The sequence below is a fragment of the Hyaena hyaena genome, unplaced genomic scaffold (genome assembly GCF_003009895.1).
Source record: "Hyaena hyaena isolate Hyena2069 unplaced genomic scaffold, ASM300989v1 scaffold_42, whole genome shotgun sequence".
Taxonomy (NCBI): domain Eukaryota; kingdom Metazoa; phylum Chordata; class Mammalia; order Carnivora; family Hyaenidae; genus Hyaena; species Hyaena hyaena.
Genome location: NW_024080674.1, coordinates 2,462,433 through 2,484,612, shown reverse-complemented (window position 1 = coordinate 2,484,612; position 22,180 = coordinate 2,462,433). Strand labels below are relative to the sequence as shown.

The 22,180-nt window shown below is 49.4% G+C and overlaps 1 protein-coding gene across 2 annotated transcripts in view; it reads right to left on the bottom strand.

Moving 5' to 3' along the window:
• Nucleotides 1-208: 208 nt before the first annotated feature.
• Nucleotides 209-22,180, bottom strand: part of ZFP64 (ZFP64 zinc finger protein) — a 93,962-nt gene continuing 71,990 nt past the window's right edge. The window contains exons 1-5 of one of the 2 annotated variants that reach the window (XM_039229974.1): nt 20,782-20,925; nt 14,897-15,043; nt 14,353-14,415; nt 4,814-5,065; nt 209-2,069 (exon numbers count right to left, since the gene is read on the bottom strand). In XM_039229974.1, coding sequence (XP_039085905.1) covers nt 1,360-2,069; nt 4,814-5,065; nt 14,353-14,415; nt 14,897-15,043; nt 20,782-20,887 — 1,278 coding nt within the window. In that variant the 5' untranslated portion in view covers nt 20,888-20,925 and the 3' untranslated portion in view covers nt 209-1,359. Of the gene's footprint in view, nt 2,070-4,813; nt 5,066-14,352; nt 14,416-14,896; nt 15,044-20,781; nt 20,926-22,180 lie in introns of those variants that run through there. The other variant, XM_039229973.1, reaches the window with a different exon arrangement.

Genomic DNA, 22,180 nt, shown 5'->3' with positions numbered 1-22,180 from the left:
GCATTCAGTAACCAGACGTTTCCCCTGAACAATCGAAAACCACAGCTCCAAAGCAAGGATGAATTCTATCATGAGTCTCCATCATTTTCATCTTTTCTTCTTGCAACAAAGAGATCCGACAGTGTTTTTATCAATCACCTGATGCCACACTTCAATCAGATATGTTCAAACAAGAGAATTCATAACCAAGTAAGCTACAGACTTGCTATTTCGTAAGTAAATCATTTATTCCCCTGTAAACAATCTATAAAAATTTTCACGTCCTTCTCCCCTAGTTTACCAAAAACAATAGATCCATTTAATTGGTTTGAAAAGCACAGACGTCTAACTTGATGAGGGCACAAAGACCGGATGTGAGGGAAAGGTGTCAAAGAACAAACCGGCTTTGGATAAATTACATATCCATTGGCCTTCCAGAACCCTCCTAGGTTTCGGCCAAGCAAAATGTCCATCTACAAGAGGTTGGGGTTTTCACTTGTTGGTGCAGCAAATGCCAAGTGCTTACTGGGAGGAGAGACTAAGCTCAGGCGGTCTCATGCATGTGTCCCAGAACCAAGCCGGGGGCCCACTGGGCCCCTAGTCTTTTCTTCATGAAGCACAGAAACGGAGTTTCACAACGCATAACGGCAGACGCAGGTAGCGTTAGTTTGATCTTTGGTGCCACCTACAGATTCAACTGCATTTCGCTTCCCTGAAGCACTGAGAGCTGGAGATGCCGGGTGCATTCAGAATGCATTACTGAATGGGGCGGGGAACCCCACGCGGGAACCAGTCTACTGGAAGAAGGTCAAGAAAAAATGGAGCGTCCCTCTCACCTCATCCTACAGAGGAGTCTGTCATTTTATTATAAGACATCGCTAAAAGGAACCCTACAAGTGCTTAAGGCGAACGCTCGTCACCACCACCCGGGTTAAGAAATAGAACTTCTCCAGCCACCCCAGGCCCTCCACGTAGCCCGCTGTCCCTCTTAAACTTCCCCACTGTACACACACATCAATCTTCCATGCCGTCTAAGTAGTTTAAGAATTTCATCAGAGATGGATTAGGTTCAAGGTCAGAAGCCATCACAAAACTATCCCTATTGGATAGAATGGTGTGCAACGGACCCCCCACCTTGGGATGCCTGGGTCCGTGCATAGACAATGCTCGGAGGTCAGATGGCCATGGGGAGGGGCAGTCTCCACACAGTTGCTTTGGCGTCGGTTCTCATGCCAGCGACAGCAGCCACTGTCCTCGAGGGCCTGGAAAGTCAGGGCCGCCGTCCCGGGAGCTGGCAGCTCAAGTCTGGCTTGACGGTCTCAACTCGGAGGGCATTTATTTGCCTGGAATCCAGACAGCTGACCACCCTCCTTGGCTGAACTAGAGGCACTGGCTGGGCTCCAGGGATGTGTCAAGCTGCCCGGTGGAGACCAGGGTGCCGAGCTGCCCCGAGGCACTGCTTTCGGGCGGGAAGGTGACCAAGTCCGAGTTCTTGTTCTCGCTCTGGTCATTGTGCTGCTTCTTATGGCACCTCAGGGAGTCATCCCTGACAAAGGAGGCGCCGCAGGTCTCGCAGCGGAAGGCCCTCTGGGTCACTATCTTGGCCACGTGCTGGGAGCTGTCCCCGTGGGGCCCCTCCTTGCCCTGCGGGGCCCGGTTCTCCGTTTTGGTCTCGTCCCTGTGCACCTTGTCAATGTGCTTGGCCAGGCTGCTGGGCCGCTTTGTGTCAAAGCTGCAGAAGTCGCACTTGAACGGGCGGTCTTTGCAGTGCACCCTGCTGTGCACGCGCAGGGCGGCCGCGCTGGAGCATGAGTAGCTGCACTCGGGACACTTCTCGGGGTGGTCGGCCTGGTGCAGCCGGCTGTGCTCCAGGAGGTCGGCCCGGTCCCGGCCCTGGAAGGAGCAGTGCAGGCACTTGAACGTGTGCTTGATGCGGATGTGCGACTTGAGGTTGGCCTTCATGGTACAGCGGACGTCACAGAACTCGCACTTGAAAGGCTTTTCCCCCGAGTGCACGATCATGTGCCTTTTCAAGTCCGAGCTGATTTTGAACTTGGCGCTACAGAGCCAGCACTGGAAGGGGGTGTCCCCTAACAATGGAAGGTGTGTTTCCATTAGAGCAGGCAGGCAAAAGAGCTCCCCCCACACATGCATCAGAATACCTGTGGCTGCAGAGACAGTTGGGTCTTGAACTCCAACTACTAGTAACTCCCTAACAGCACCACTTACCATGTCCGTGACCTTCTCTTCTCCTCCCGACGATCTTAGAAGTAGGTACCATAACCCCATTCAACAGATGGGGTAATGGAGGCTTAGGGAGGTCAAACAGCAGGGATTTGAACTCAGGCACCATGGTATCCAAGGCCACGGTATTTATGAGGTCACTTTACTTTTGAACCAGACTCTCATTCTGCACCTCAAAATCGGACACGGATGGGGTACAACTTAGGTTACAGTTGTTCCAAACCCAACTAGGACCTAACTGCTATCTATAATGTTGAAGCCGTATTATAACAATTGATTGGCTTATAACACTCAAGTTTCAATAGTTTATGACTGGACTGAATTCTCCTTATAAAACTGACACGGGAATATGTTGCCAGGCAACAAGCACTGAAAATCCATAGCCTCCTTCTGTACTCTGGAGGCGCTACGGGTTTTAGGGCTTTTGGACGTTGCTACTTTAATCATCATCAGCTAAACATAAGCAATGATGAAGATCTCAGTTATCCTACACATCCACCCCTCCCCCCACCCTCCATCATTGGGTGCCTATTTTACTCTTCTGGCATTACCTCCTACACTGGGGGGTAGTAACTTCCCGACTTCTAGTCCATCAGCTTGAGAGGTTTCTTGAGGGTTCCCTCCTCTTCACCACACTATGTCTCCCTACTTGTCAGGATAGCTTTATTTTCACATTTAAGTTCAAGAACATTCACATTCTGACCAGGGAACTCCCAGGCTTTAACTAGTTCTTTTCAGTGTTAGAATCAGACTATAATTTATGACTGGGTATAGGTCATGTTCACCAGAGCCAAACACTGGACCAGAATTCCGTTTACCTCCTTGGAGGATCACTGTCACACCTGGACCATGTGATATAGTATTAGTATCAAGGTCAAATGGATTTGCTTTTCTTCCGTGCTTATTTTGGTTCACAGTTTAGCTTAATTCTTGACTGGACTGTGCGCGGAGGGAAAAAGAATCTTGCTATAATCTCAAAAGTCATCCAGTCTCTTAATTAGGTGATATTTTACATGAAATTTCTGGTGGAGTTTCAGTTTCTGACTTAATTTTCTCTAAAACCTTCTACACAGGAATTATCTTGAGATTTCTTTACTGCAATCTCCGTCAGCTATATTCAAATATACATGAAATATCTCATGCCAAATTTTGTTTTCTCCCTGGAGGACCGCTTATCTTCCAGGAACTTCTACTAGCATGCTGGCTGGAAGTGTTGACTTCTTGCGTATTTTTGTATACTTTCTACTTGTATACTTCAGGTAGTTTAGCTGGGTATAGAATTCTTCCTTCAAAATCATTTCCCAACTTTGAGGGCACAATTCCACAGTCCCCTTAGAAGCCAAAACCACTGAGAAGTCTTCCTAGGTTTGACACTGCCCATCCACTCCCTCTGTCCTGCAAGGCATCTGTGAACCCTTTCCATTCTCACGGCTCTTTAGAACTGGGAAATTCTTCCTCATTTGATTTTCTCACTTCTACTTTTTTTCCTAGACCTAGTTAGTAACACCAAACTTCCAGCTGCTTATTCTCAGTTATACAAATCCAAGTTTTTTTCATCTAATCTCTGGGAAATTTCTTTACCTTTGTAAACAGCAACTCTGGTTTTCATTCATACTTTGTTCTCACTGCCTTTTCATAGAACTCTTCTTCGATGCAACATTTCTGCCAGTGGGTAGATACCAATTAGAATGGAAACCATTACCCAAGTACTTGGTTAACTCCGGGATTGATTTGATATGGTGCATTTTTAGATCACTTGTTTCCAGCCATGACTTATAATCCATAATTGAGATTTAGATTTAGGAAGAGTAGTCTGGTTTAGGATTAGACACAGGTGTTTTGAGTTTTATCTGCTACTGGGCAGTTTGGGGCATAATGCCTATGGAGGCCTGAGCTTCTCCTCTGAGCTATGTGGCCTTGGCAGTCTACATGCCAGTTCCAAGTTCAGAGCTCTCAGGGTAGTAAGACAGTGGCTGGAAAGATGGGCTCCCAACTCCATGGCTGCCTCCCATTTGTCTGCTGGAAGTTTATTTACTTATTTACTTAGTTTCAGATGTCAGCATATTCAGTCTGCTCACCATCTTCTATGAATTCACTGCAAAGTCTAGTTTTCTGAGCCTCTTGAGCTTCCCAACCCCCATTTCTCCTGAGCCTTGAGGAGCTGGTATTTCTATTGTTATTCAAAAGGGGTCTCAGCAAGGGAGGATAAAGCTCTTGGCAAAGTCTGATTTCCAGCAACTAGAAACTTGGGATTTGCAGTTCCCGTCAACTAATTCTGCCACGTTTCTGAATTAGGCCAGGCGATCGGCTTCTGTAAAATGACTGAAATGCCTAGTTTATACATGAGACTTTGGGGACACAGCCTTTGCTTAACGGCTGTCTTGGGTACTCATCACCAGCTGTGGTCTACGAAGTTATAGAGAACCCAGCTGTCCAACTTCCAGGTGTTACTGGAAGTTGTCTTCTTGGTGAAAAACCATAGAAAATTCCGATTCTTTTGCTTAGACCATCAAGTCATCTTAGATGCTTGTGTTTCAAGGAGATGAAGGTTAAGAGGCTAGAGAACAAGTTTCCAAGGTCAGGGACCTACCTGTGTGGGACCGCAGGTGCACCGTGAGCTGGCTGGAGTTGCGGCTGGCGTAGGGGCAGAGCTGGCATTTGTAGGGCCGCTCGTCCGAGTGTATCCGCAGGTGCTTCTTAAGGCTGCTGCTGTCCACGGCGGCATAGTCACACAGGTGACACTTGTGGGGCTTCACGCTGGTGTGGCACCGCATGTGCATGGTCAGGTTGTCCTTCCGGCTGAAGCACTTGTCACAGAACTCACACTTGTGTGGTTTGTCTCCTTCAAACACATAAGGAAGATTCAAGGTTTTAAGGGTTCTCTATGAAGAGGACGGCAAAGATCTGACCAAGATGGTAGCCTGGGCATACGGGGTCTGCCTCTTCCTTCGGTCCAAATGCCCATATGTAGTTCAGTGCACTGGGAAATGAGAAGGTGGGCTACTCGCTGGCGGCTCACAAATTTTAAGGAATCCGAAGGAACAGATTAAATAAAATCAGACTGAAGGGAAAAATCATAGGCCAAACCCGGTATGGGAAAAGGGGAGGGATTATTTAAAGTATTCGAGATCAAGTGTAGGGATCTTAGAACAGCATTCTGGCTCAGCAGCTGACGATCCATGTAGAATGGTCAGGGTGACTCCCTCCCTTACTTGCACCGAACCACAGCAGCAATGGTGTCTATCCCCAGGCTGTTAGAAGGTGAGGGTGCTTACAACCACAGCAACAGTGCAAAGGCCTCAAGGAGCCAGAGATATTCTGGAGAACAGAACCCTGTCGCCAGAATATTTCCTCCAAAGAGTGTTCCATTCCTCCCGTACAGCCACTTCAGACTGATCACATACTTTAAATTTTTTTTAATGTTTTATTTATTTCTGAGAGAGAGAGACAGCATGAGCAGGGAGGGTTAGACAGAGAGGGAGATATGGAATCTGAAGCAGGCTCCACACTCTGAGCTGGCTGTCAGCACAGAGCCCGACGCGGGGCTCGAACCCACAAACTGTGAGATGATCAAGACTGCAGCCGAAGTCGGACGCTTAACCGACTGAGCCACCCAGGTGCCCCAGATCACATGCTTTAAAAACAACAACAACAACAAAAAAACCTACCCAATGAACACATGCTTAGGGGGAAAACCAGACCCACAAGGATATGACCAAGAACCTGAGGTTCTAGAAGCAAACAGTCTTCATTTTCATAATCATTCCTATTCTCCTGGGAATCGCAAGACTCCACGTTGACTGGCAGAAAGAAGGTCAAAAAAGGACTTAGATGAAGGAGCTAAAGAATCTCCTAGAAGGCTGCCCAAAGGCACAACAGGGAAAATACAAGACATGAAGGCCAATTCTAGATGGTCTAGGACACAACAGAGAAAACAGTGATTTCTCAACACGAAAGATGGCCACGGGTCTTACACTGGCTTATGTGGAGGCAGAAGAGTAAGATCTTACAGCTTTTAGAAAGAAATGCTCAGATCAGCTTATCGCTCCTCTGACAACCCTGGATGGCAAGATGGGAGCAGTGTCTGCAAAGTCCTACAGAAATTATTGATGTAGAGTCCTGTACTTGAACTGGCGTTGAGTGGGAAGAGAAAGTCAAGCCAGCTGATGACTCAGAGCATCACACTTGAACTGTGTACATCAGGAAAAAAGGAAGTAGATAAGCTGGGGGATAGAATAAAATGCAAACTATTACTTCCAAACCACAAGAGGAATATAAAAAAAAAAAGCAAAAGAACACTCGTAAAAGTCAAACTATGTATAAGACAAATAGATTAAGTTTTCCCGTTAAAAGTTTTTAACACATTTAAGGGGTTAGTTTAATGCTCTTAAGGTACATAAATAAAAATGACAAGTAGAAACATTCTAGGAAAAACATATTCTAGGACAGAAAAATATTCTAGGAAAATGCTAGAAAACAGAGTATCAACTGTTAGGCAAAATAGCAATCATGGTAAAAGTCACAAAGTAATTCAGGCAAAAAGATAAAACCAAGAGGATGGGACTCAAGCTTCTGAGATGAATTTAATACGGTTTCACAGAAGGTTTTCCAAAAGTCACAGCATATATTTTTTAAAGTTTATTTGAGAGACAGATGGACAGTTTGAGTTGGGGAGGGGCAGGGAGAGAGAGGGGGAGAGAGAGAATCCCAAGCAGGCTCTGAGCCACCAGCACAGAGCACAAACTCACTCCACCCTGAGATCATGACCTGAGCCGAAATCAAGAGCCGGATGCTCAACGGAGTCACCCATCGTATTTTAAAACCATTTTTGTTCAAGAAGCAAAATCAGATTACAAGTTCCCTAGAGATAAACAAGGAGAGCTCCATGTATCAAAGCCTACAGCCTATCTCTGTTTTCAGAGGAATGTTTACAGACTGGAGTTCATTTTTAACAAAAGGCTAAAAGCAAACTGTAGGCAATTCAATAAACTAGAAGCAAGCAAGACACGCAACAGTTGATCCATATAAATATACAACAGATAGGAAAAGAGACTCGCTCAAGTAGAAGATGCCAATACTCCACAGGGTCTTCAATCTCAGTATTGCCTTCTTGGCCAAGTAGTTCTTCCCTGGAGACTCTCCTGTGCACTGCAGGACATTCAGCAGCGACCGTGACCGGGTCCCACTAGAGGCCAGTAGAATCTCCATCTCTAGTTTTAAGTGTCAAAAAGGTCTTCTGATTATTGCCCAATGTCCCCAGGGCAGGGATGGGAGACAAGACCATCTACCTGATTGACAATTCCAACAGACTCTGGAAAAGAGGAAGGGGGCGGGACATCAAGTCCATCGTGACCTATGCAGAACTTTACCCCCAATAAATTAAGACTTGATAACATGGACAATGGATTAGGAATAGATCAGATTTCAAAGTCTGAACCAGGAGAAAACAGATCAGTGGCCATTAAAACGGCTAGGTCAGAGATGTACCCCAAAGCGAACGATTTACTGCTCAAGTGTTCACCATCCCCTACCCTCAGGAGAATTCTGCCTCCCTGTCCCCATGACTGACCACAGGCTTAGGCAGGTGACTTGCACTGCCCACTGAAATTGAAGTTGATGAGTCAGGCAAATTCTTTTTTCAAGTTTTACTGAAGTAATCTTGATACCCAACAGCATGGGGCTTGAACTCATGACCCTGAGGATCAAGAGTCACAAGCTCTCCTGAGTGAGCCAGCCAGGTACCCCCAGGCAAGGGCTTTTAAAAGCCAAGGTGTGGTTTGCCTCGTATTTTTCTTGCCCAGGATGACCGGTAACATTCCAGAACACGGGTGCTTAATTTAGGGCTTGGGGATATGGTTTAGGGGGTCCGAGATCTTGTATGGGAAACGATTTTTATTACTACCTCTAACTGGAATTTAGTATTTCCACCAATTGTGCAGTCAACAAACTCGACTAATAATGGTACTGGAGACACTGGTCGATACACAGGAACCATGTTCACACCATATTACGCTTGCTGCGGGTCTCTTGAAGCATCATTTATTCTCATCACTACTTCATAATGAAGACAGAATCTAGTAGCTGATTGGACATTAAACAGGGTTTGTGTCTGCACATACTAATGCAGGGGTGAGGAAGGCTTCATCACTGTGCAGTCTGTTCCAGCTTGGAGATATAACCGACGTGATTTTAAGGTATACAACGTGACGGCTTAATACGAGTGTATCTATTAAAGGATTACCACTGCAAGTTAACACCCCCGTCACCTCAGAGAATCCCCGCCCCCTTTTTCTTGGTGGTGAGAACATTTAAGATCTACCCTTAGCAACTTTCAAGTATAGGATAGTAACTGAACAGTCCCCACACTGTACATTAGATCCCTAGAATGCATACATTTTATAACTGCAAGTTTTTACCCTTTGACCAACATCTACTTCTTAGAATTTACAGAAAGAGCAAAAATGTAGTTTGCATGGTGTCCGGGTTAGCCCCGAGATTCAGCCCTTCTAACAAGCTCCTAGGTGAGGCTGCCACTTCTGGTCTTTGCTACAGTTTGGAGAACAAGGGTTTATAGCATCTTAAGATGCCACACAGGGTGCTTGGGGAGCTCAGTAGGTTAAGCTTCTGACTTCGGCTCAGGTCACAATCTCACAGTTCGAACCCCGTATGGGGCTCTAGGCTGATAGCCCGGAGCCTGCTTCGGATTCTGGGTCTTTCTCCCCCACATCCCCCACTTCCCTAGTCTCTCAAAAATGTTATTTTTTTTTTTAAATACCACACATTTAACACGGAAATTGTACTGAAATATAGTTTAATGTCATTTTATTGCATTTAAAAACATTGTGGGAAGGGTCCACAGCAGGGGGGAAAAAAAAAAAGGTCAAGACCCTCTTTATCTGGCAGAGGCTGCTGCATTGGCCGGGTCCCGAACAGAAGACCACAAGGCGTAGAGCAATGACTGACTCTGGGGGACACTGGGAGGGGCCAAGCAGTCTTCAGTTGTCACCGAGGTAAAATTGTCCTCACTCCCTTCTAATGGACACTCCCTTCTCCATCTGCTGAAAAAGTCATAAGCCGAGAGCGTTGCTGGTATGTTCTACCGAGTTGCCCAGGAAAAAGGTGTCCACGTTCAGTTAACTGCATCAGCAGAGGGAAAGAAAAATATGCCTCCATTCCTTTCATGACTGATTAACCCTGATGCCACCAGCAAATGAGGAAGTAAAACCACAGAACAGAAACCTTAGAATCCACCTCCTTTACTAAGTAAGTGCTGCAGGGCAGGACCATCTTAACTTCGATAGAAATTTTTCATCCAGGAGAGGGGCACACGGGTGACTTAGTCAAGCACCCAACTCTGGATTTTGGTTCATAGGTCACGATCTTCCGGTTCGTGGGGTTGAGCCCCGTGACCGGTTCTGCACGGCACGGAACCTGCTTGGGGTTCTTGCTCTCCCTCTCCACCCCTCCTCGCCTTGCTCTAAGCATTAAAAGCTTCTTTTTCCTCATCCAGGATAAACTGGCATTTGATGTAAATAGAGAAAACAGGACTTTTTAATGTTTATTTTTGAGAGAGGATGAATGAGGGAGGGGCAGAGAGTGAGAGGGAAGGAGAGGATTCACTTCGCTGACAGTGAAGAGCCCAATGTGGGCCTCGAACCCAAGAACTTCGAGATCCTGAGCCGAGCCAAAGTCATAGCTTAACTGACTGAGCCACCCCGGAGCCCTGAGAAGATGTAACTTTAGGATAAAGGTAATAAAAAGATCCACGATCTTCAGTTTTTGAATTTCCTCCCCCCAAACAGAAGCCTGCGACACGCCCACATTCTGGGTACACAGAGGCCCCGTTCTGAGCCACTCCTGTGCCCACCGCACCCCCACCCTACTACATTTGCCTTTCAAACTCCACCCTCTAGGTTCTCAAAGTGCAGTCTGAGTGCCTGGGGGTCGCAGAGTCTTTTCTTGTCTGTAGTCAAAAGTATTTCCATACCACAAAGATGGGACTTTCCACTGTTCACTGTTGACCTTTACACCTGCTGTAGGAACGACCAAGCAGAAGTGCAGGTGCCGGAGTACAAATCACCAGCTCCATGCCCACCCCGCCAACAGTAGGGATGCTCTTCACCCCCCACCCCCACCTCAGGGAGCACAGAGCTCATTTCCCTTCAGAGTAACTTTTCCAACAGCAAATTGCTTCAATTAAATCGCTCCCCCTGAAGCCTGTTTTAAAAAAACAAAACAAAAAAAAAAAACACCGTGCTAAAGAAACCCAAAGTATACAGAATGCACTTGGCCATGAACCTGAGAACCCTGGCCGGCTGGAGAATGGCATGGGGAAGGTTGCTGGGTTGCAGGCTAGGTGCTATCACCATTTAGACTTCAAAGAGCACACCAACCATGGGTTTTTTTTTTTTTTTTTTCCCAAGCCTGGCATCTGGCAAGTCTTCTCTTCAGAATGAACTGAGTCATTTTGAACCAGTCATTGCGAGGAAAATTCCCAGTACTGAAATGATAACCTCCTGGCTCTGAACTCAAAGCTAGGATTTCAGAACAGATCCCCTACCCTGAGGGAACAGCTTCCGGGTTCTTAGAGGTTTCTGAGGAGGTTGGGCATATTCAGGATTTTTTTCCCCCTATGGGATTATGAAATGGGTCAACATTTGGAAAAAAAAAAAAAATCACTTAAGTCGGTAAAGTAGCATTTTCTGAGAGACCAATGCAGGACATCCGAAAATTCAAGCAGGGGTTAAGAACCATTCAAAGAGTCATTAGAACAAGGGATTTTAGTTTAACAGTTTGAAAAGGTTATGGATACGGTTACAGATTCTACACAGCAACTAATCCTTAAGAAACCACCCTTTGCTGGGTTTTTGGTAGAATATTAAGCAAAATTATCTAAAAAGGCTATCAACAAAATATTCCCTTTCCAACCACATGGGAGAGGCCAGATATTCTTCAGACACTTCCAAACGCACGGTGATGGACTGCCTGCAGGTGTGAGAATCCAGCTGACTTTTAAACAAGGAGATTTGCAAAGGTACGGAGAATGCCACTGGTCACATTTTTGGGGGAGTTACTCTGTATTCAAGTATTGAGGGAAGGTTTTTTTTTTTTTTTTTTAATAATCTTTCCACCCCATGTGGGGCTTGAACTTACAGCCCCAAGATTAAGAGTTGCATGCTCTGAGCCAGCTGGGCACCCTGGCTTACTAGGACTTTTAAACTTAAAACTTTAAAATATCCGCTTATCTCCAGAAGTGTGTGCGCTCATGTGTATACAAGCAGGAGAGGGGCAGACAGAAGGAGAGAATCCCAAGTAGGCTCTGCACCGCACTGTGGGCACAGAGCCTTGATGTTGGGCTCAGGTCCACGAATTGGGAGATCATGACCAGAGCCAGAGTTGGATGCTTATCGGACTGAGCCCTCCAGGCACCTCTGGGTTTTTGTTTTTTTTTTGTTTTTTGTTTTGGTTATTTTGGAGAGACAGAGCACAAGCAGGGGAGGGGCAGAGAGAGAGGGAGACACAGAATCCAAAGCAAGCTGAGCTGTCAGCACAGAGCCTATGTGGGGCTCGAACCCACAAACTAACTGCATGATCATGATCTGAGCCAAAGTCAGACGCTCAACCGACTGAGCCACCCAGGTGCCCCATCTGGTTTTAATTTCTAATGCAGTAACTGTAGATAAAACACAAACTTGGGGTGGGGGAGATATTTGAGTCTTACATGTAAAAGTAGCTCTGAACAGTGCTTTGAGATCCACTGATCTATCCACTTGGCAAAGGTCCAGCTGAAGCCTTAACTGATCACCTGCACACATTGCACACATCATTCCCCTACCCCCACCACCGCCCTCCCATCGTCACACATCTCAGGGATGCCATCTGGCTCATGTATTGCTTTTTCTTGCAGATAGAATGGTTTATAAGCTGGCCACGTGGCCACAGTCAAGACTTCTGTCAGTCTCCATTCCCACAGCGAAAAAGTAGCCATGTGACAAAGTTCTAGCCCATCAGACATGAACCCAAGTGACCTGCAACTTGCAGGCTGTACCTTGAAGGGGGCAGGAAGCCTCCTGAGGTCATGCCGAGGCAAGCTATATCCTTGGGATGTCAAAGTAATAGCAGGGCCTGACTCCCCTGAACCATGGGCATACCCGCCATACTTATTTTGGCCTGTCGCAAGACAAACACCTTGGTTTGAAAGCCACCATTAGTTAGCTCTCACTATTCCATTAATCGCTAGGGATACTACCTTCCATCATGCCTTGAGGGAGAGAGGCTGTGAGCGCCCCAGACCCTTCTAGTTTTCACTGGTGAAGAAATTCAGACAACTAGAGCATTTGCCTTGGACACAAATAGCCCAATTACCAAACAGGGAAGCCATCTGTCCACCCCCCTTCTGGATGGATAAGACGCTGAACCCTACCAAGGACAGGGCTTTGCCTGCTTTCTGTATCCCCACCATGCTCTCTTGTTCTCACAGATTATTAATCCAGCCTCTGCCTATCTTTCTCGGTCCATCCTGGTACTGTTCATTTGGGGTCTGGGAGTTCTTGGCCGTACGGCCTGTCCTGTGCAAGGTAGCAATCTGGCAGCACCTCCCGCCCCACCCACTAGGCAGCAGTGGCATGGCCCCCACGGAGGAGGGCTGGTCAGGACCCAGTGACAAACCAGCCATGTTGGTGGGGTCTCCGCTTTGTTCAATTGGCTTCTGCCATCTGCATGTTCTTGCTGCCCTCGTGCTGGCAGCCTGGACGTTCAAGGTGAAGATCAAAAACCTGCTTCACGAAGAGGCCTTTCATGACCTACTCTTCCCCTGCTAAAAGGACCCTTCATACTCTTATTTGCACAGCACAACGCCCATTTCAGACAGAGACCACTAACTGCCCAGAAAGCCATCCACCTCTTGGAACTCCTAAGTTCAGCTGGGCAGAAGGCTGTCCTTCTGGAAACCATTCCCCAGCCTCCCTTGATGCTGGATGTGGCCCTGACCAAGTTCTGCTTGGTCGCATCCCATCGCACAGGTCACCAGGGATTCTGCTTGGGGGTGGGGAGGGCGGGGCATGGCCCGAGGGAGGGATGCCGTGAGCCTCTCCTTGACTCTTGTTGCCCAGTAGGTAACAGAATCCGAGCGCTAGAGCAGTTGCCTTGGAGATGAAGCTCTATGTTAAGGATGATAGAGCCATTCTACCAGCTGTGGAGTACACACTTCTTAAGTCCTACTTGAGAGAAACTGCATTATGTTTAAGCCACTTAGTTCAGTTTCTTTAAGAGCTACCAGACCAGTATCTTTTAAAATTTGTTTTTATCCTTAGTCATTTCTATACCTAATGTAGGGCTCGAACTCACAACCCCGAGATCAAGAGTCGCAGGTTCTTCTGACTGAGCCAGCCAGGAGGCCCACAGGCCAATCAAGATCTTAATTCCCATGAGCTGGGACCGGGTCTACATCTGAGACCAAAGGTGGGCAAAGTTTTTGTAAAAAGCTGGACAGTCAATATCTTAGACATCTGTGCACCATAGAGTCTTTCTAGCAACTACTCAATGATGCCGCCGTGGGGCCAAAGCAGCCACAGACAACAAATGAGCTTCCCAGGCTAGACTTGGCCCGCAGTGTGCAGACCCCACTTATAGATCACGGCAACTCTTCTGTTCCCGCCCACCTTCTGTTTTCTCAGCAGCTGGCTGCTCTCAAGGAACCTTGAAGAAGAAACCTCATTCTTCTCATCAGAGATGTACTGGGGCCACAGGGCCTCCATGCAGCCCTCCCTCCACCAACCTAGCTCTCGCTCATTTTGTGCCTTCTGAGCCTCTGCACCTGCTGCCCTCTCTGCTGGAATGTTCCTGGTCTTGTCTGGTTACTTAGCGGTCTTTCATACTTTAAGGCACGAATCCCTTGTGCTCGCTTCGGCAGCACATATACTAAGGCACGAATCCCTTTGTGAATAGCCTTTGTCTGATCTCCCAGCACACTTCCCCTAGCTTCTGACCTTGGAGGTCACAGCCCACCGCGCCAGAGGACTTTGTGAGGCAGAGACGACTCCCGGCCTGCTTACCACACTCCGTGCCAGCACTTAAATTCATATCCGTTTTTCAAACGTTAAAGTTTCGAACAAACGAATGGCTACCTACCTGTGTGGATTCTCAGGTGACGGTCCAGATCTTTCATGCCGTGAACAGTTTTGAAGTGGCAACCTGGAAGGAAAAAAAATCAGCTTTTCTTAACAAAGAGGCTCAAGGGGACACGGGAGGCTCAGTCAGTTAGGCGTCTCACTTCGGCTCAGGTCATGATCTCACTGTCTGTGGGTTCGAGCCCCGCGTCGGGCTCTGTGCTGACAGCTCAGAGCCTGGAGCCTGCTTCGGATTCTGTGTCTCCCTCAGTCCCTCACCCACTCATGCTCGGTCTCTTTCAAAAATAAACATTAAAAAAAATTTTGGAAAAAAAAGTCTTATAAAAAAATAAGGAAGCTCAAAAAGGAAGCTACTAGAAATTTGCAGTTCTGGGAAGTCACGCAGAGCTCAGATACCAGAGGACACTTGGAACATGCAGAATGCTCCCCGTGCCGGGACCGCGTGGGAGCACAGAGCAGGGACTTAGCCGGTGAAGTCAGGCAGAGCTCGCTGGCCAGTGCCCGGCGCAGAGAGGGGGCTCCGCGCGCTCAGGTCTGTGCTTCACCTGGATAGCAACAGTTGAAGGTCCTTTCCCCGAGCATCACCGTTTGTTCCTTCGACTCTGGGGCCAGAGCCACAGCAGGGGCTTTCGGAGCATCACCGCTGTCGGCGGAGGGACAAGTTGGTTTGGGATCATTATCTAATTCTGAAGCTGAAATGCAAACAAACAAAAGCACTGTTACTTTCTCAAATGGAAGCACCGTGGTAGGTCTTAGGATACACTTGGAAAAAATAAAAGCCACACATTAAAAATTGAAAGCCACGTACACTCCGGCCTAACAGAAGTCCTTTCTTGAACTACCAACTTCCAGGAAATACAGGGACAAGGTAACATGACGCGCAACTGACGAGATCCGGGAGGCAGCACTTGCAACAGGGCTTCTCAAATGACCCAGGGAAAATGCAGTTTGTAGAAATGCTCTGATCCATCACACGTGGACATCTTTATAAATTATAACACAAATTACAAAATTACAAGTGAAATAGGACCCAAAAGGCCAAACGTTGTTAGAAATGACAAAGTTAGGTGCCTTAGCAACATCAAGCTACCTTTTTTTTTTTAAAAACGTTTATTCACTTTTGAGAGAGAGAGAGAGAGAGAGAGAGAGAGAGCGCGCGCGCGAGAGCGTGCGCACGAGCACGAGCGGGGAAGCAGCCAAGAGGGAGACAGAATTCGAAGCAGGCTCCTGGCTCTGAGCTGTCGGCACAGAACCTGACACGGGGCTCGAACTCACTGACCATGAGATCGTGACCTGAGCTGAAGTCGGACCCTTGACCGACTAAGCCACCCAGGCACCCCAACATCAAGGTACTTGTAGAAGCTTTCTCAGTTTCTAAATTTGTTTGGTCTCCATTCAGCAGGTCACAGACCACAGGCCACATTTCAGCCCCACAGAGCTTCTATACAAAAGACCACTGTTTCAACACATCCCTTAAAGATGGAGAGGAAAAAACCAGAGTCAAAGACTGGAGAGGATGATTTCTGGTATCTGGAGGTTCTTTGGATCCTGATTTAAACATTCTGTAAGAGCCATTCAACAGCATGAGAAGCATGAACCCTCAAGGTTTGATAAGGGATTTTTTTTAGGGTATAAAGATGAAAGAGCTTCCTCATCATTCAGGGATGGATATTTACAAGTCCTAGGTATCAGATTCATTTCAAAGTAATCCAGGGCCGCTGAATAGTTGGCCAGAAGAAGGGAGACTGGCCACGTTGTCATTTCTGAGGCCCAGCACCAGATACGTGGGAGTTCGCGGTGTCCTCTGCTGCTGGGACGGCAGAGCCGTGTGAAATGGACATTTCTGTGGGTCGGGTCCCATCATTTCACGTCGTTTGAGCTCATGTGGAGGTTTAAAATTTTCTGTCACAAGGACAAGTATTCCTAGAAGATAAAGTGATTTCTCTCCAAATAGATTTAAATTCAAGGAAAAACAAAAGCTGCCGTCAAGGTCTGAGGTCTCAACAAACCTACATCCTGACCTGACTGCTATACGAATTAGAGGCCAAGGACCGGGACTCTCTTCGCTCCAGGTAAAGGTGGATCCCATCTTCCGGGAACGATTTGCCACGGGTAAGCCTCTTACCAGGAGAGGCCACCAAGCACACTGGTGAGGGCCTCCACTCCAGGCACGGGGCTTGCTCAGTGACTTGCTGTCTGCAACTTAATCTGTCTGAGCCTCAGTTTACCCTCGAAAAAGGGATCACTAACCTGCCATGGAGTGGTAGGGTTAAGAAATGCACATTGTAAATTCTCAGTAGGTCACCCAGCCGGTGCCTTGTAAACATTATTCAGGAATAAAGGGCTGCAGAGGTCACATCTGAATAGTGGTGGTGCTCAAAGTCCCTTACCAGGATACGAACAAGGGACCTAGTCCCGAGCCTCTCAACGGAGGGTCATTTTGCCCCCAAGGAGACATCTGGCAATGCTTGGGGATCTTTTTGATAGTCCTATGTGCACACATACAGGACAGTGGCATCTGGGAGTAGAGGCCAGGGGTGTTGCTAACCATCCTACAATGTACCGGAGAGCCCCCCGCCTAGACCAGGATCATCTGAATCGTGGGTTTTATTTCTGAAATATTTTGAAAGAGAGCATGAGCCAGGGATGGGGCAGAAAGAAGGAGAGTGTGCTGTGAGCGCAGACCCTGATGCAGGGCTCGATCCCACAAACTTTGAGATCCTGACCTGAGCCGAGATCAAGAGTCGGTTGCCTAACTGACGGAACCACCCAGGCCCCCCAAGAGCTGTAGGTTTTAAATGTAGCTTCCCAGCGCCCATCCCAGATAACTAGGATTGGGGGTGGGGTTAAGGGCAGACCCCAGGAACCAAAAAAAAATTTGTTGGGGGAGAGAGAGAGAGAGAACAAATGAGGGCAGGGGAGCGGCAGGGAGAGAGAACCCCAGGACAAAGCCCGCCACCAGGCAGTCTTGCAAAATGAAGCGGGAGATCATGACCTTAGAAATGCAGACCCTCAGGTCCCAGACCAACAGAATCAATCTGCCCTTTAACACGATCCCCAGGCGATTCCTGTGCACATTAAAATAGGAGCCCAGCGCCCACGCAACCTTCTTAAACAAGTGCTTCAGGACTACCTAGAGGGCTTGTTAAGGTACAGGTGGCTTGAACTCCACCTTTAGTGGTTCAGTGGATCTGGAGTGGAGCTGGTAATTTTTCATATCTGCCAAGTTCCCAGCTGATGCTGATCTGCCAACCACACTTTTTAAAACATTTTTGGGCACGCGTGCACGCACCATGCGAGCGTGCAGGGAAAGGGAGACCTAATCTGAAGAAGGCTCCACACTCTCAGCACAGAGCCAGATGCAGGGCTTGAACTCACAAACGGAGATCCTGGCCTGAGGCGAAGAGCTGGACGTTTAACTGATTGAGCCACCCAGGGGCCCTTGGCACCCACACTTTTGAGAACTCTGAGAAACTCAGAAGAGACACTGAAGGTTGCAGGGCTAGAAATCTTCAGCTGATCAGAACCCACACGTTCCAGGTCTGAAACCCATCACTCTGTGCCCCGGAAGAAAACCCCAAACCTTGCACTCTACCTAGCAATGCATATTAAAGAATGCGGTCAAATTCTTGAAGGTTTTTAATCCCACAGATAACAAGGAAGATTGAAAAGTGAAATCGAAGCGAGAGGTCATAAGGCACAGAAGTTTAGGGAACAGACTGGGAAGCCAGCTGCTAAGTTTCAAATTTCAGTTCTATCATTTATTTGCTGTGTGGCCCCTGAGAAGTTACTCCACTTCCCTATTCCTCAATTTCTGTATCTAAAATGGGGATCACAGCCCTGATTTCATGGGTTTAGATGAAGTCTTCGTATATATACGTAAAAGGACCTGGTACAGAAGTCAACACTAGATCGTCATTATGGTTTTTGTTGACGTGTATACATGTGAGCCACGATTCTCCACAGGAGAGAAACACCTTGTGCCACGAAAATGTGGAAACAGGCAGAAGAGACTGATGGATCAAAGTGATCAAGAAACTCTTCAAAGGTAGAAAGCAGCACCCAGGTAAAATGTGGAATGGCATGAAGCCCCCCCCCCCCCCCCCAAAGGAACTTCCTTCACTTTTAAACATCCAGGAAACCAGTGAAAGCTCAAAGGCCACATTCTCTGGAGCGTGGCACAGCCAGGGCAGAGTCCCTTCTAATCTGAAAGTGGGGGGTGACAGAACCCCTTTTAGCACAGCGGACACTTTAACTCTATAAAAAACTGCTGTTCCTTTTAGAAGATTACCCTCGGGTTTTTAAAAAAATTTTTTTAAATGTTTCTTATTTTTTATTTATTTCTGAGAGAGAAGGACAGCGTGAGAAGGGGAAGGTCAGAGAGACAGGGAGACACAATTCGAAGCAGGCTCCAGGCTCTGAGCTAGCTGCCAGCACAGAGCCTGATGTGGACTTGAACTCACGAACTGGGAGATCATGACCTGAGCCAAAGTCGGAGGCTTAACCCACTGAGCCACCCAGGCGCCGCCCCCCCCCCCCGCTTTTTTTAAACACGTCACTGTTCACGTCCACCAATTGACCTGCTGTATTTCATTCCTTCCAAAGCTTATCTGCGTTGCAAAACCATGTGCCAATTAACCAGCCCTGCTAACCTTAAAACAAAGTAAGACCTCAACGAACCTCAAAAAGGAGGTGGGCCTTTTGTTCAGCTTGACAGACCTAACATGCAGGGGGAAAACCACATCAGTTGGAAGGTTTTTTCTTCTTTGCAGTGGTGGCTGGTGCTTAGTTCTGATGATGCCTGGCTCCCACAGGGGCACCCCACGAACCGCACAATATAGACCACCGCCATACTTCTAAACAGGGGGTGGTCTTCAGGAGTCTTCGCTATATCCGAGAAGGGCCCAAGGCGCTGAGCAACAGTCAGGGGTCATTCAGGTTATGGTCTTTCATAATGGCTTCCCCCCAAAAGATTCAACACCCCCAGTTCCTTAGAGGATCAGCAGGGGCCCGCCCTGCTGTCCATCAATGGCAATCTGTGTCCATCAGAGGCCTTGGGCACAAAGGGTATTTTGGTTAACGGTCATTCCACCCAGCCAAATTTCAGTTTTCGACACTACGATCTCAGGAGTAGCTTCATTAAGTTTCTTCTCTCCACTACCTTCTTGGGTATATGGTCATCGAAGCGCACCACCCGGACCTGCACTGGCGGGGGTCTGACCCCGAGATGGCCTGCTCCCTTCCCGGGCCGAGAAAACGCAGAGGGAGAGAGAGAAGAAAGTTCCCTTAGAAGTAAGAAAATAGATTATCAACTAACTGCGGGGGAAGAGCAGAGAGAGGAGATCGGGCGAGGATTTACATTATCTTCATCTGAGGAACAAGATTATCTTAGAAATACAGATTCCCCCACCCCACCCCACCCACCCCAGAGATTCCAATGGGGGCGGTGCCGAAGGGCGGACAGAGGAATTTAGCGAGTTCGCAAGGCTCCCCGCCCGCCCGCTCTTCTGAGGCGGAGGCTCCACTGACCACAGAGCGAGAAATACCGCCCTGACGGTTTAGGGCAGCGCAGGGCCTCCGACGCCCTGCGGCCGCTGGGCAGCGGGTGCGCGCGCGGAGTCGTACGGCGGCGCTGCTCGGCTCAACACACCCCTCCCTCCAGAGCCGCGCTTGGAGTGAAGGTGAAGTCCTTGCTGGAGCGCTTAGGGACCCCTCACCCCAGGCTGCAGCCTCGATGACTCCCCGCGGCCTCTACACTTGCGGTTCCTCCTCCTTTGACTCTCTTCCCCCCACCATCTCCAAACCTCTTCCTCACCCCCTTCGACGAGGCCCACCTCGGGGAGCCCCCCCCCCCCCGACGATGCATCTGAAATACCCCCTCCCCCGCTTCAGGAGGTTTGCAGCCGGCGCTGCCCCCTAACGCGCCTTACGCCTCACCGCTCTATTTCGAGGTGAGACCCCACTCGGCCATAAGCTCGAGGAAGACCGGGATTTTGCCTGCTGGTTCGTTGCCGTGTCCCTCCCCAGCACCCGGCTCCAGGCTGCCGCAGAAACTCAGGCGTCTTTCGGAAATCCCCGTCCCTCCCCGGGACGCCGCGCTCAGAACGCCAACCCTCCCCGGGCGCACGGCCCCAGGCCAGCGCCGAGCGCGCGGGGCCAGGACCCGGGCGGGCGCGCCCCGAACACGGCCTCGGAGGACCCACCCAGCGCGTGGGAGGGAAGGTCCGCGATTTCCTAGCGCCTGCGGGGGCCGCGCGGCTTCCCCCCGGAGAGAGGATTTACAAGGCGTGTAATCTGCGGGGGCGCACGGCTGGGGCGCCGCGGTCCGCGCCCCCGCCCTTCCGCGCCCCAGGCCTGGCACCCACGCGGCTCCCGGACCGTCCGAGAAACTGCCCGCAGCCCCCGGGGGCGCGTCTGCGGCGCTACTCACCCGGCACCCCCGCTGCCTCGGGAGCCGTCTCGGCGAACTCCGGGCGCGCGGGCCGCGGCTCCTCCCGGCTCAGGTGCTGTGGTTTGGCCTGTTTGCGCCGCGACATGGCGAGCGGATCGCGGCCCCCGCGCGGCGCCGCGAGCGGCCGGCCTCCCGCAACCGCTTCCCGGAGTTCGGAAATTTCCCCCCCACCCCCCGCCTAGAGCGCGCATGTCCCGGCGATCCTGCGCCTCCGCCGAGCAGGGCGATTTATCAAGCACCCTGACGGCTGATTGGCCCGGAGCCAAGACCCCGGGGGTCCCGGGGAAGCGAGGTCCGCGCCCCTGCAACCCACACCCCCTGAGAGCTCGTTAGAAATGCAGACTCTCGGGCCCCACCCCAGACCCGCGGAATCAGAATCTGCATTTTAACAAGCTCCCCAGGTGACTCGCATGCACATTAAAGTTGGAGAAACCGTGTCTGCATTTTAACGAGATCCCCAGGTGATTCGTTTGCCCATTAAAATTTCAGAGGCACAGCCCTCCTCCAACTTGCGTGTGCGCGCGAATCACTGGGGATCTCGTTAAAATGCAGATTCTGACTCCGTGGGTCTGGGGTGGGGCCTGAGCTTCGGTATTTCTAACGAGCTCCCAGGCGATCCCACGGCCGCCGCTGCTGCACGGGCCGTGCTTTTAGATTCCAACTTAATTGGTCTGGGCTGAAACCCGGACATTGGTGGGGTTTTTTTCTTTTCTTTTTTTTTTTTTTAAAGCTCCCCAGGTTATTCTGACGCGCAGCCAAGGCTGAGAAGCTCGACCTCCAGCACATTGGTATTTAAAATTTAAATGAGGCCACAGAGCCTCCATCGGCAGATGAACCACTTTATGGAGGAGCCCATTAAAAATGCCGCTTTCAGAAAGTTTTGGAGTCAGGCGGCGGGGCCCCGTAATCTGTGTTTCTGGACAGCGCTCCCCAAACCCCATCCCCCGCGGGTGACTCTGGCGCCCCGGGTCTAAGACCACACGCGAGAAGCCTCGGGGCCAACAGAGGCGTGGCCTGCGCGGCAGGTGACTGAGGCGTGGTCCGCGGGGGGAGGGGCTGAGCTAATTGGCGTTCAAGCTCAGGCTGGCTGGGACCTTGATGGGACCCGAGGGGGACCCCTCCTTGCATCAGGTTAACGACATCCCACAGGGAGCGAGGGAGCCACCTACATCCCTCAGGTGTTTACTTTCTACAAATTGGGGAGCTGCACCCTAAGCTTGCCCAAACCTGCGAGTCACGTGAGGGCCCTTGTTAGAAAGGACCCGGGTTGGGCGCTGAATCCGGGGGGAGGGGGGCTGGGAATCTGCGTTTCTAACGGCGCGGGTGGTGAGAGTTTTTACTCTGTGGTTCGGACCGGCAGCCGCACTTACCGCGTCTC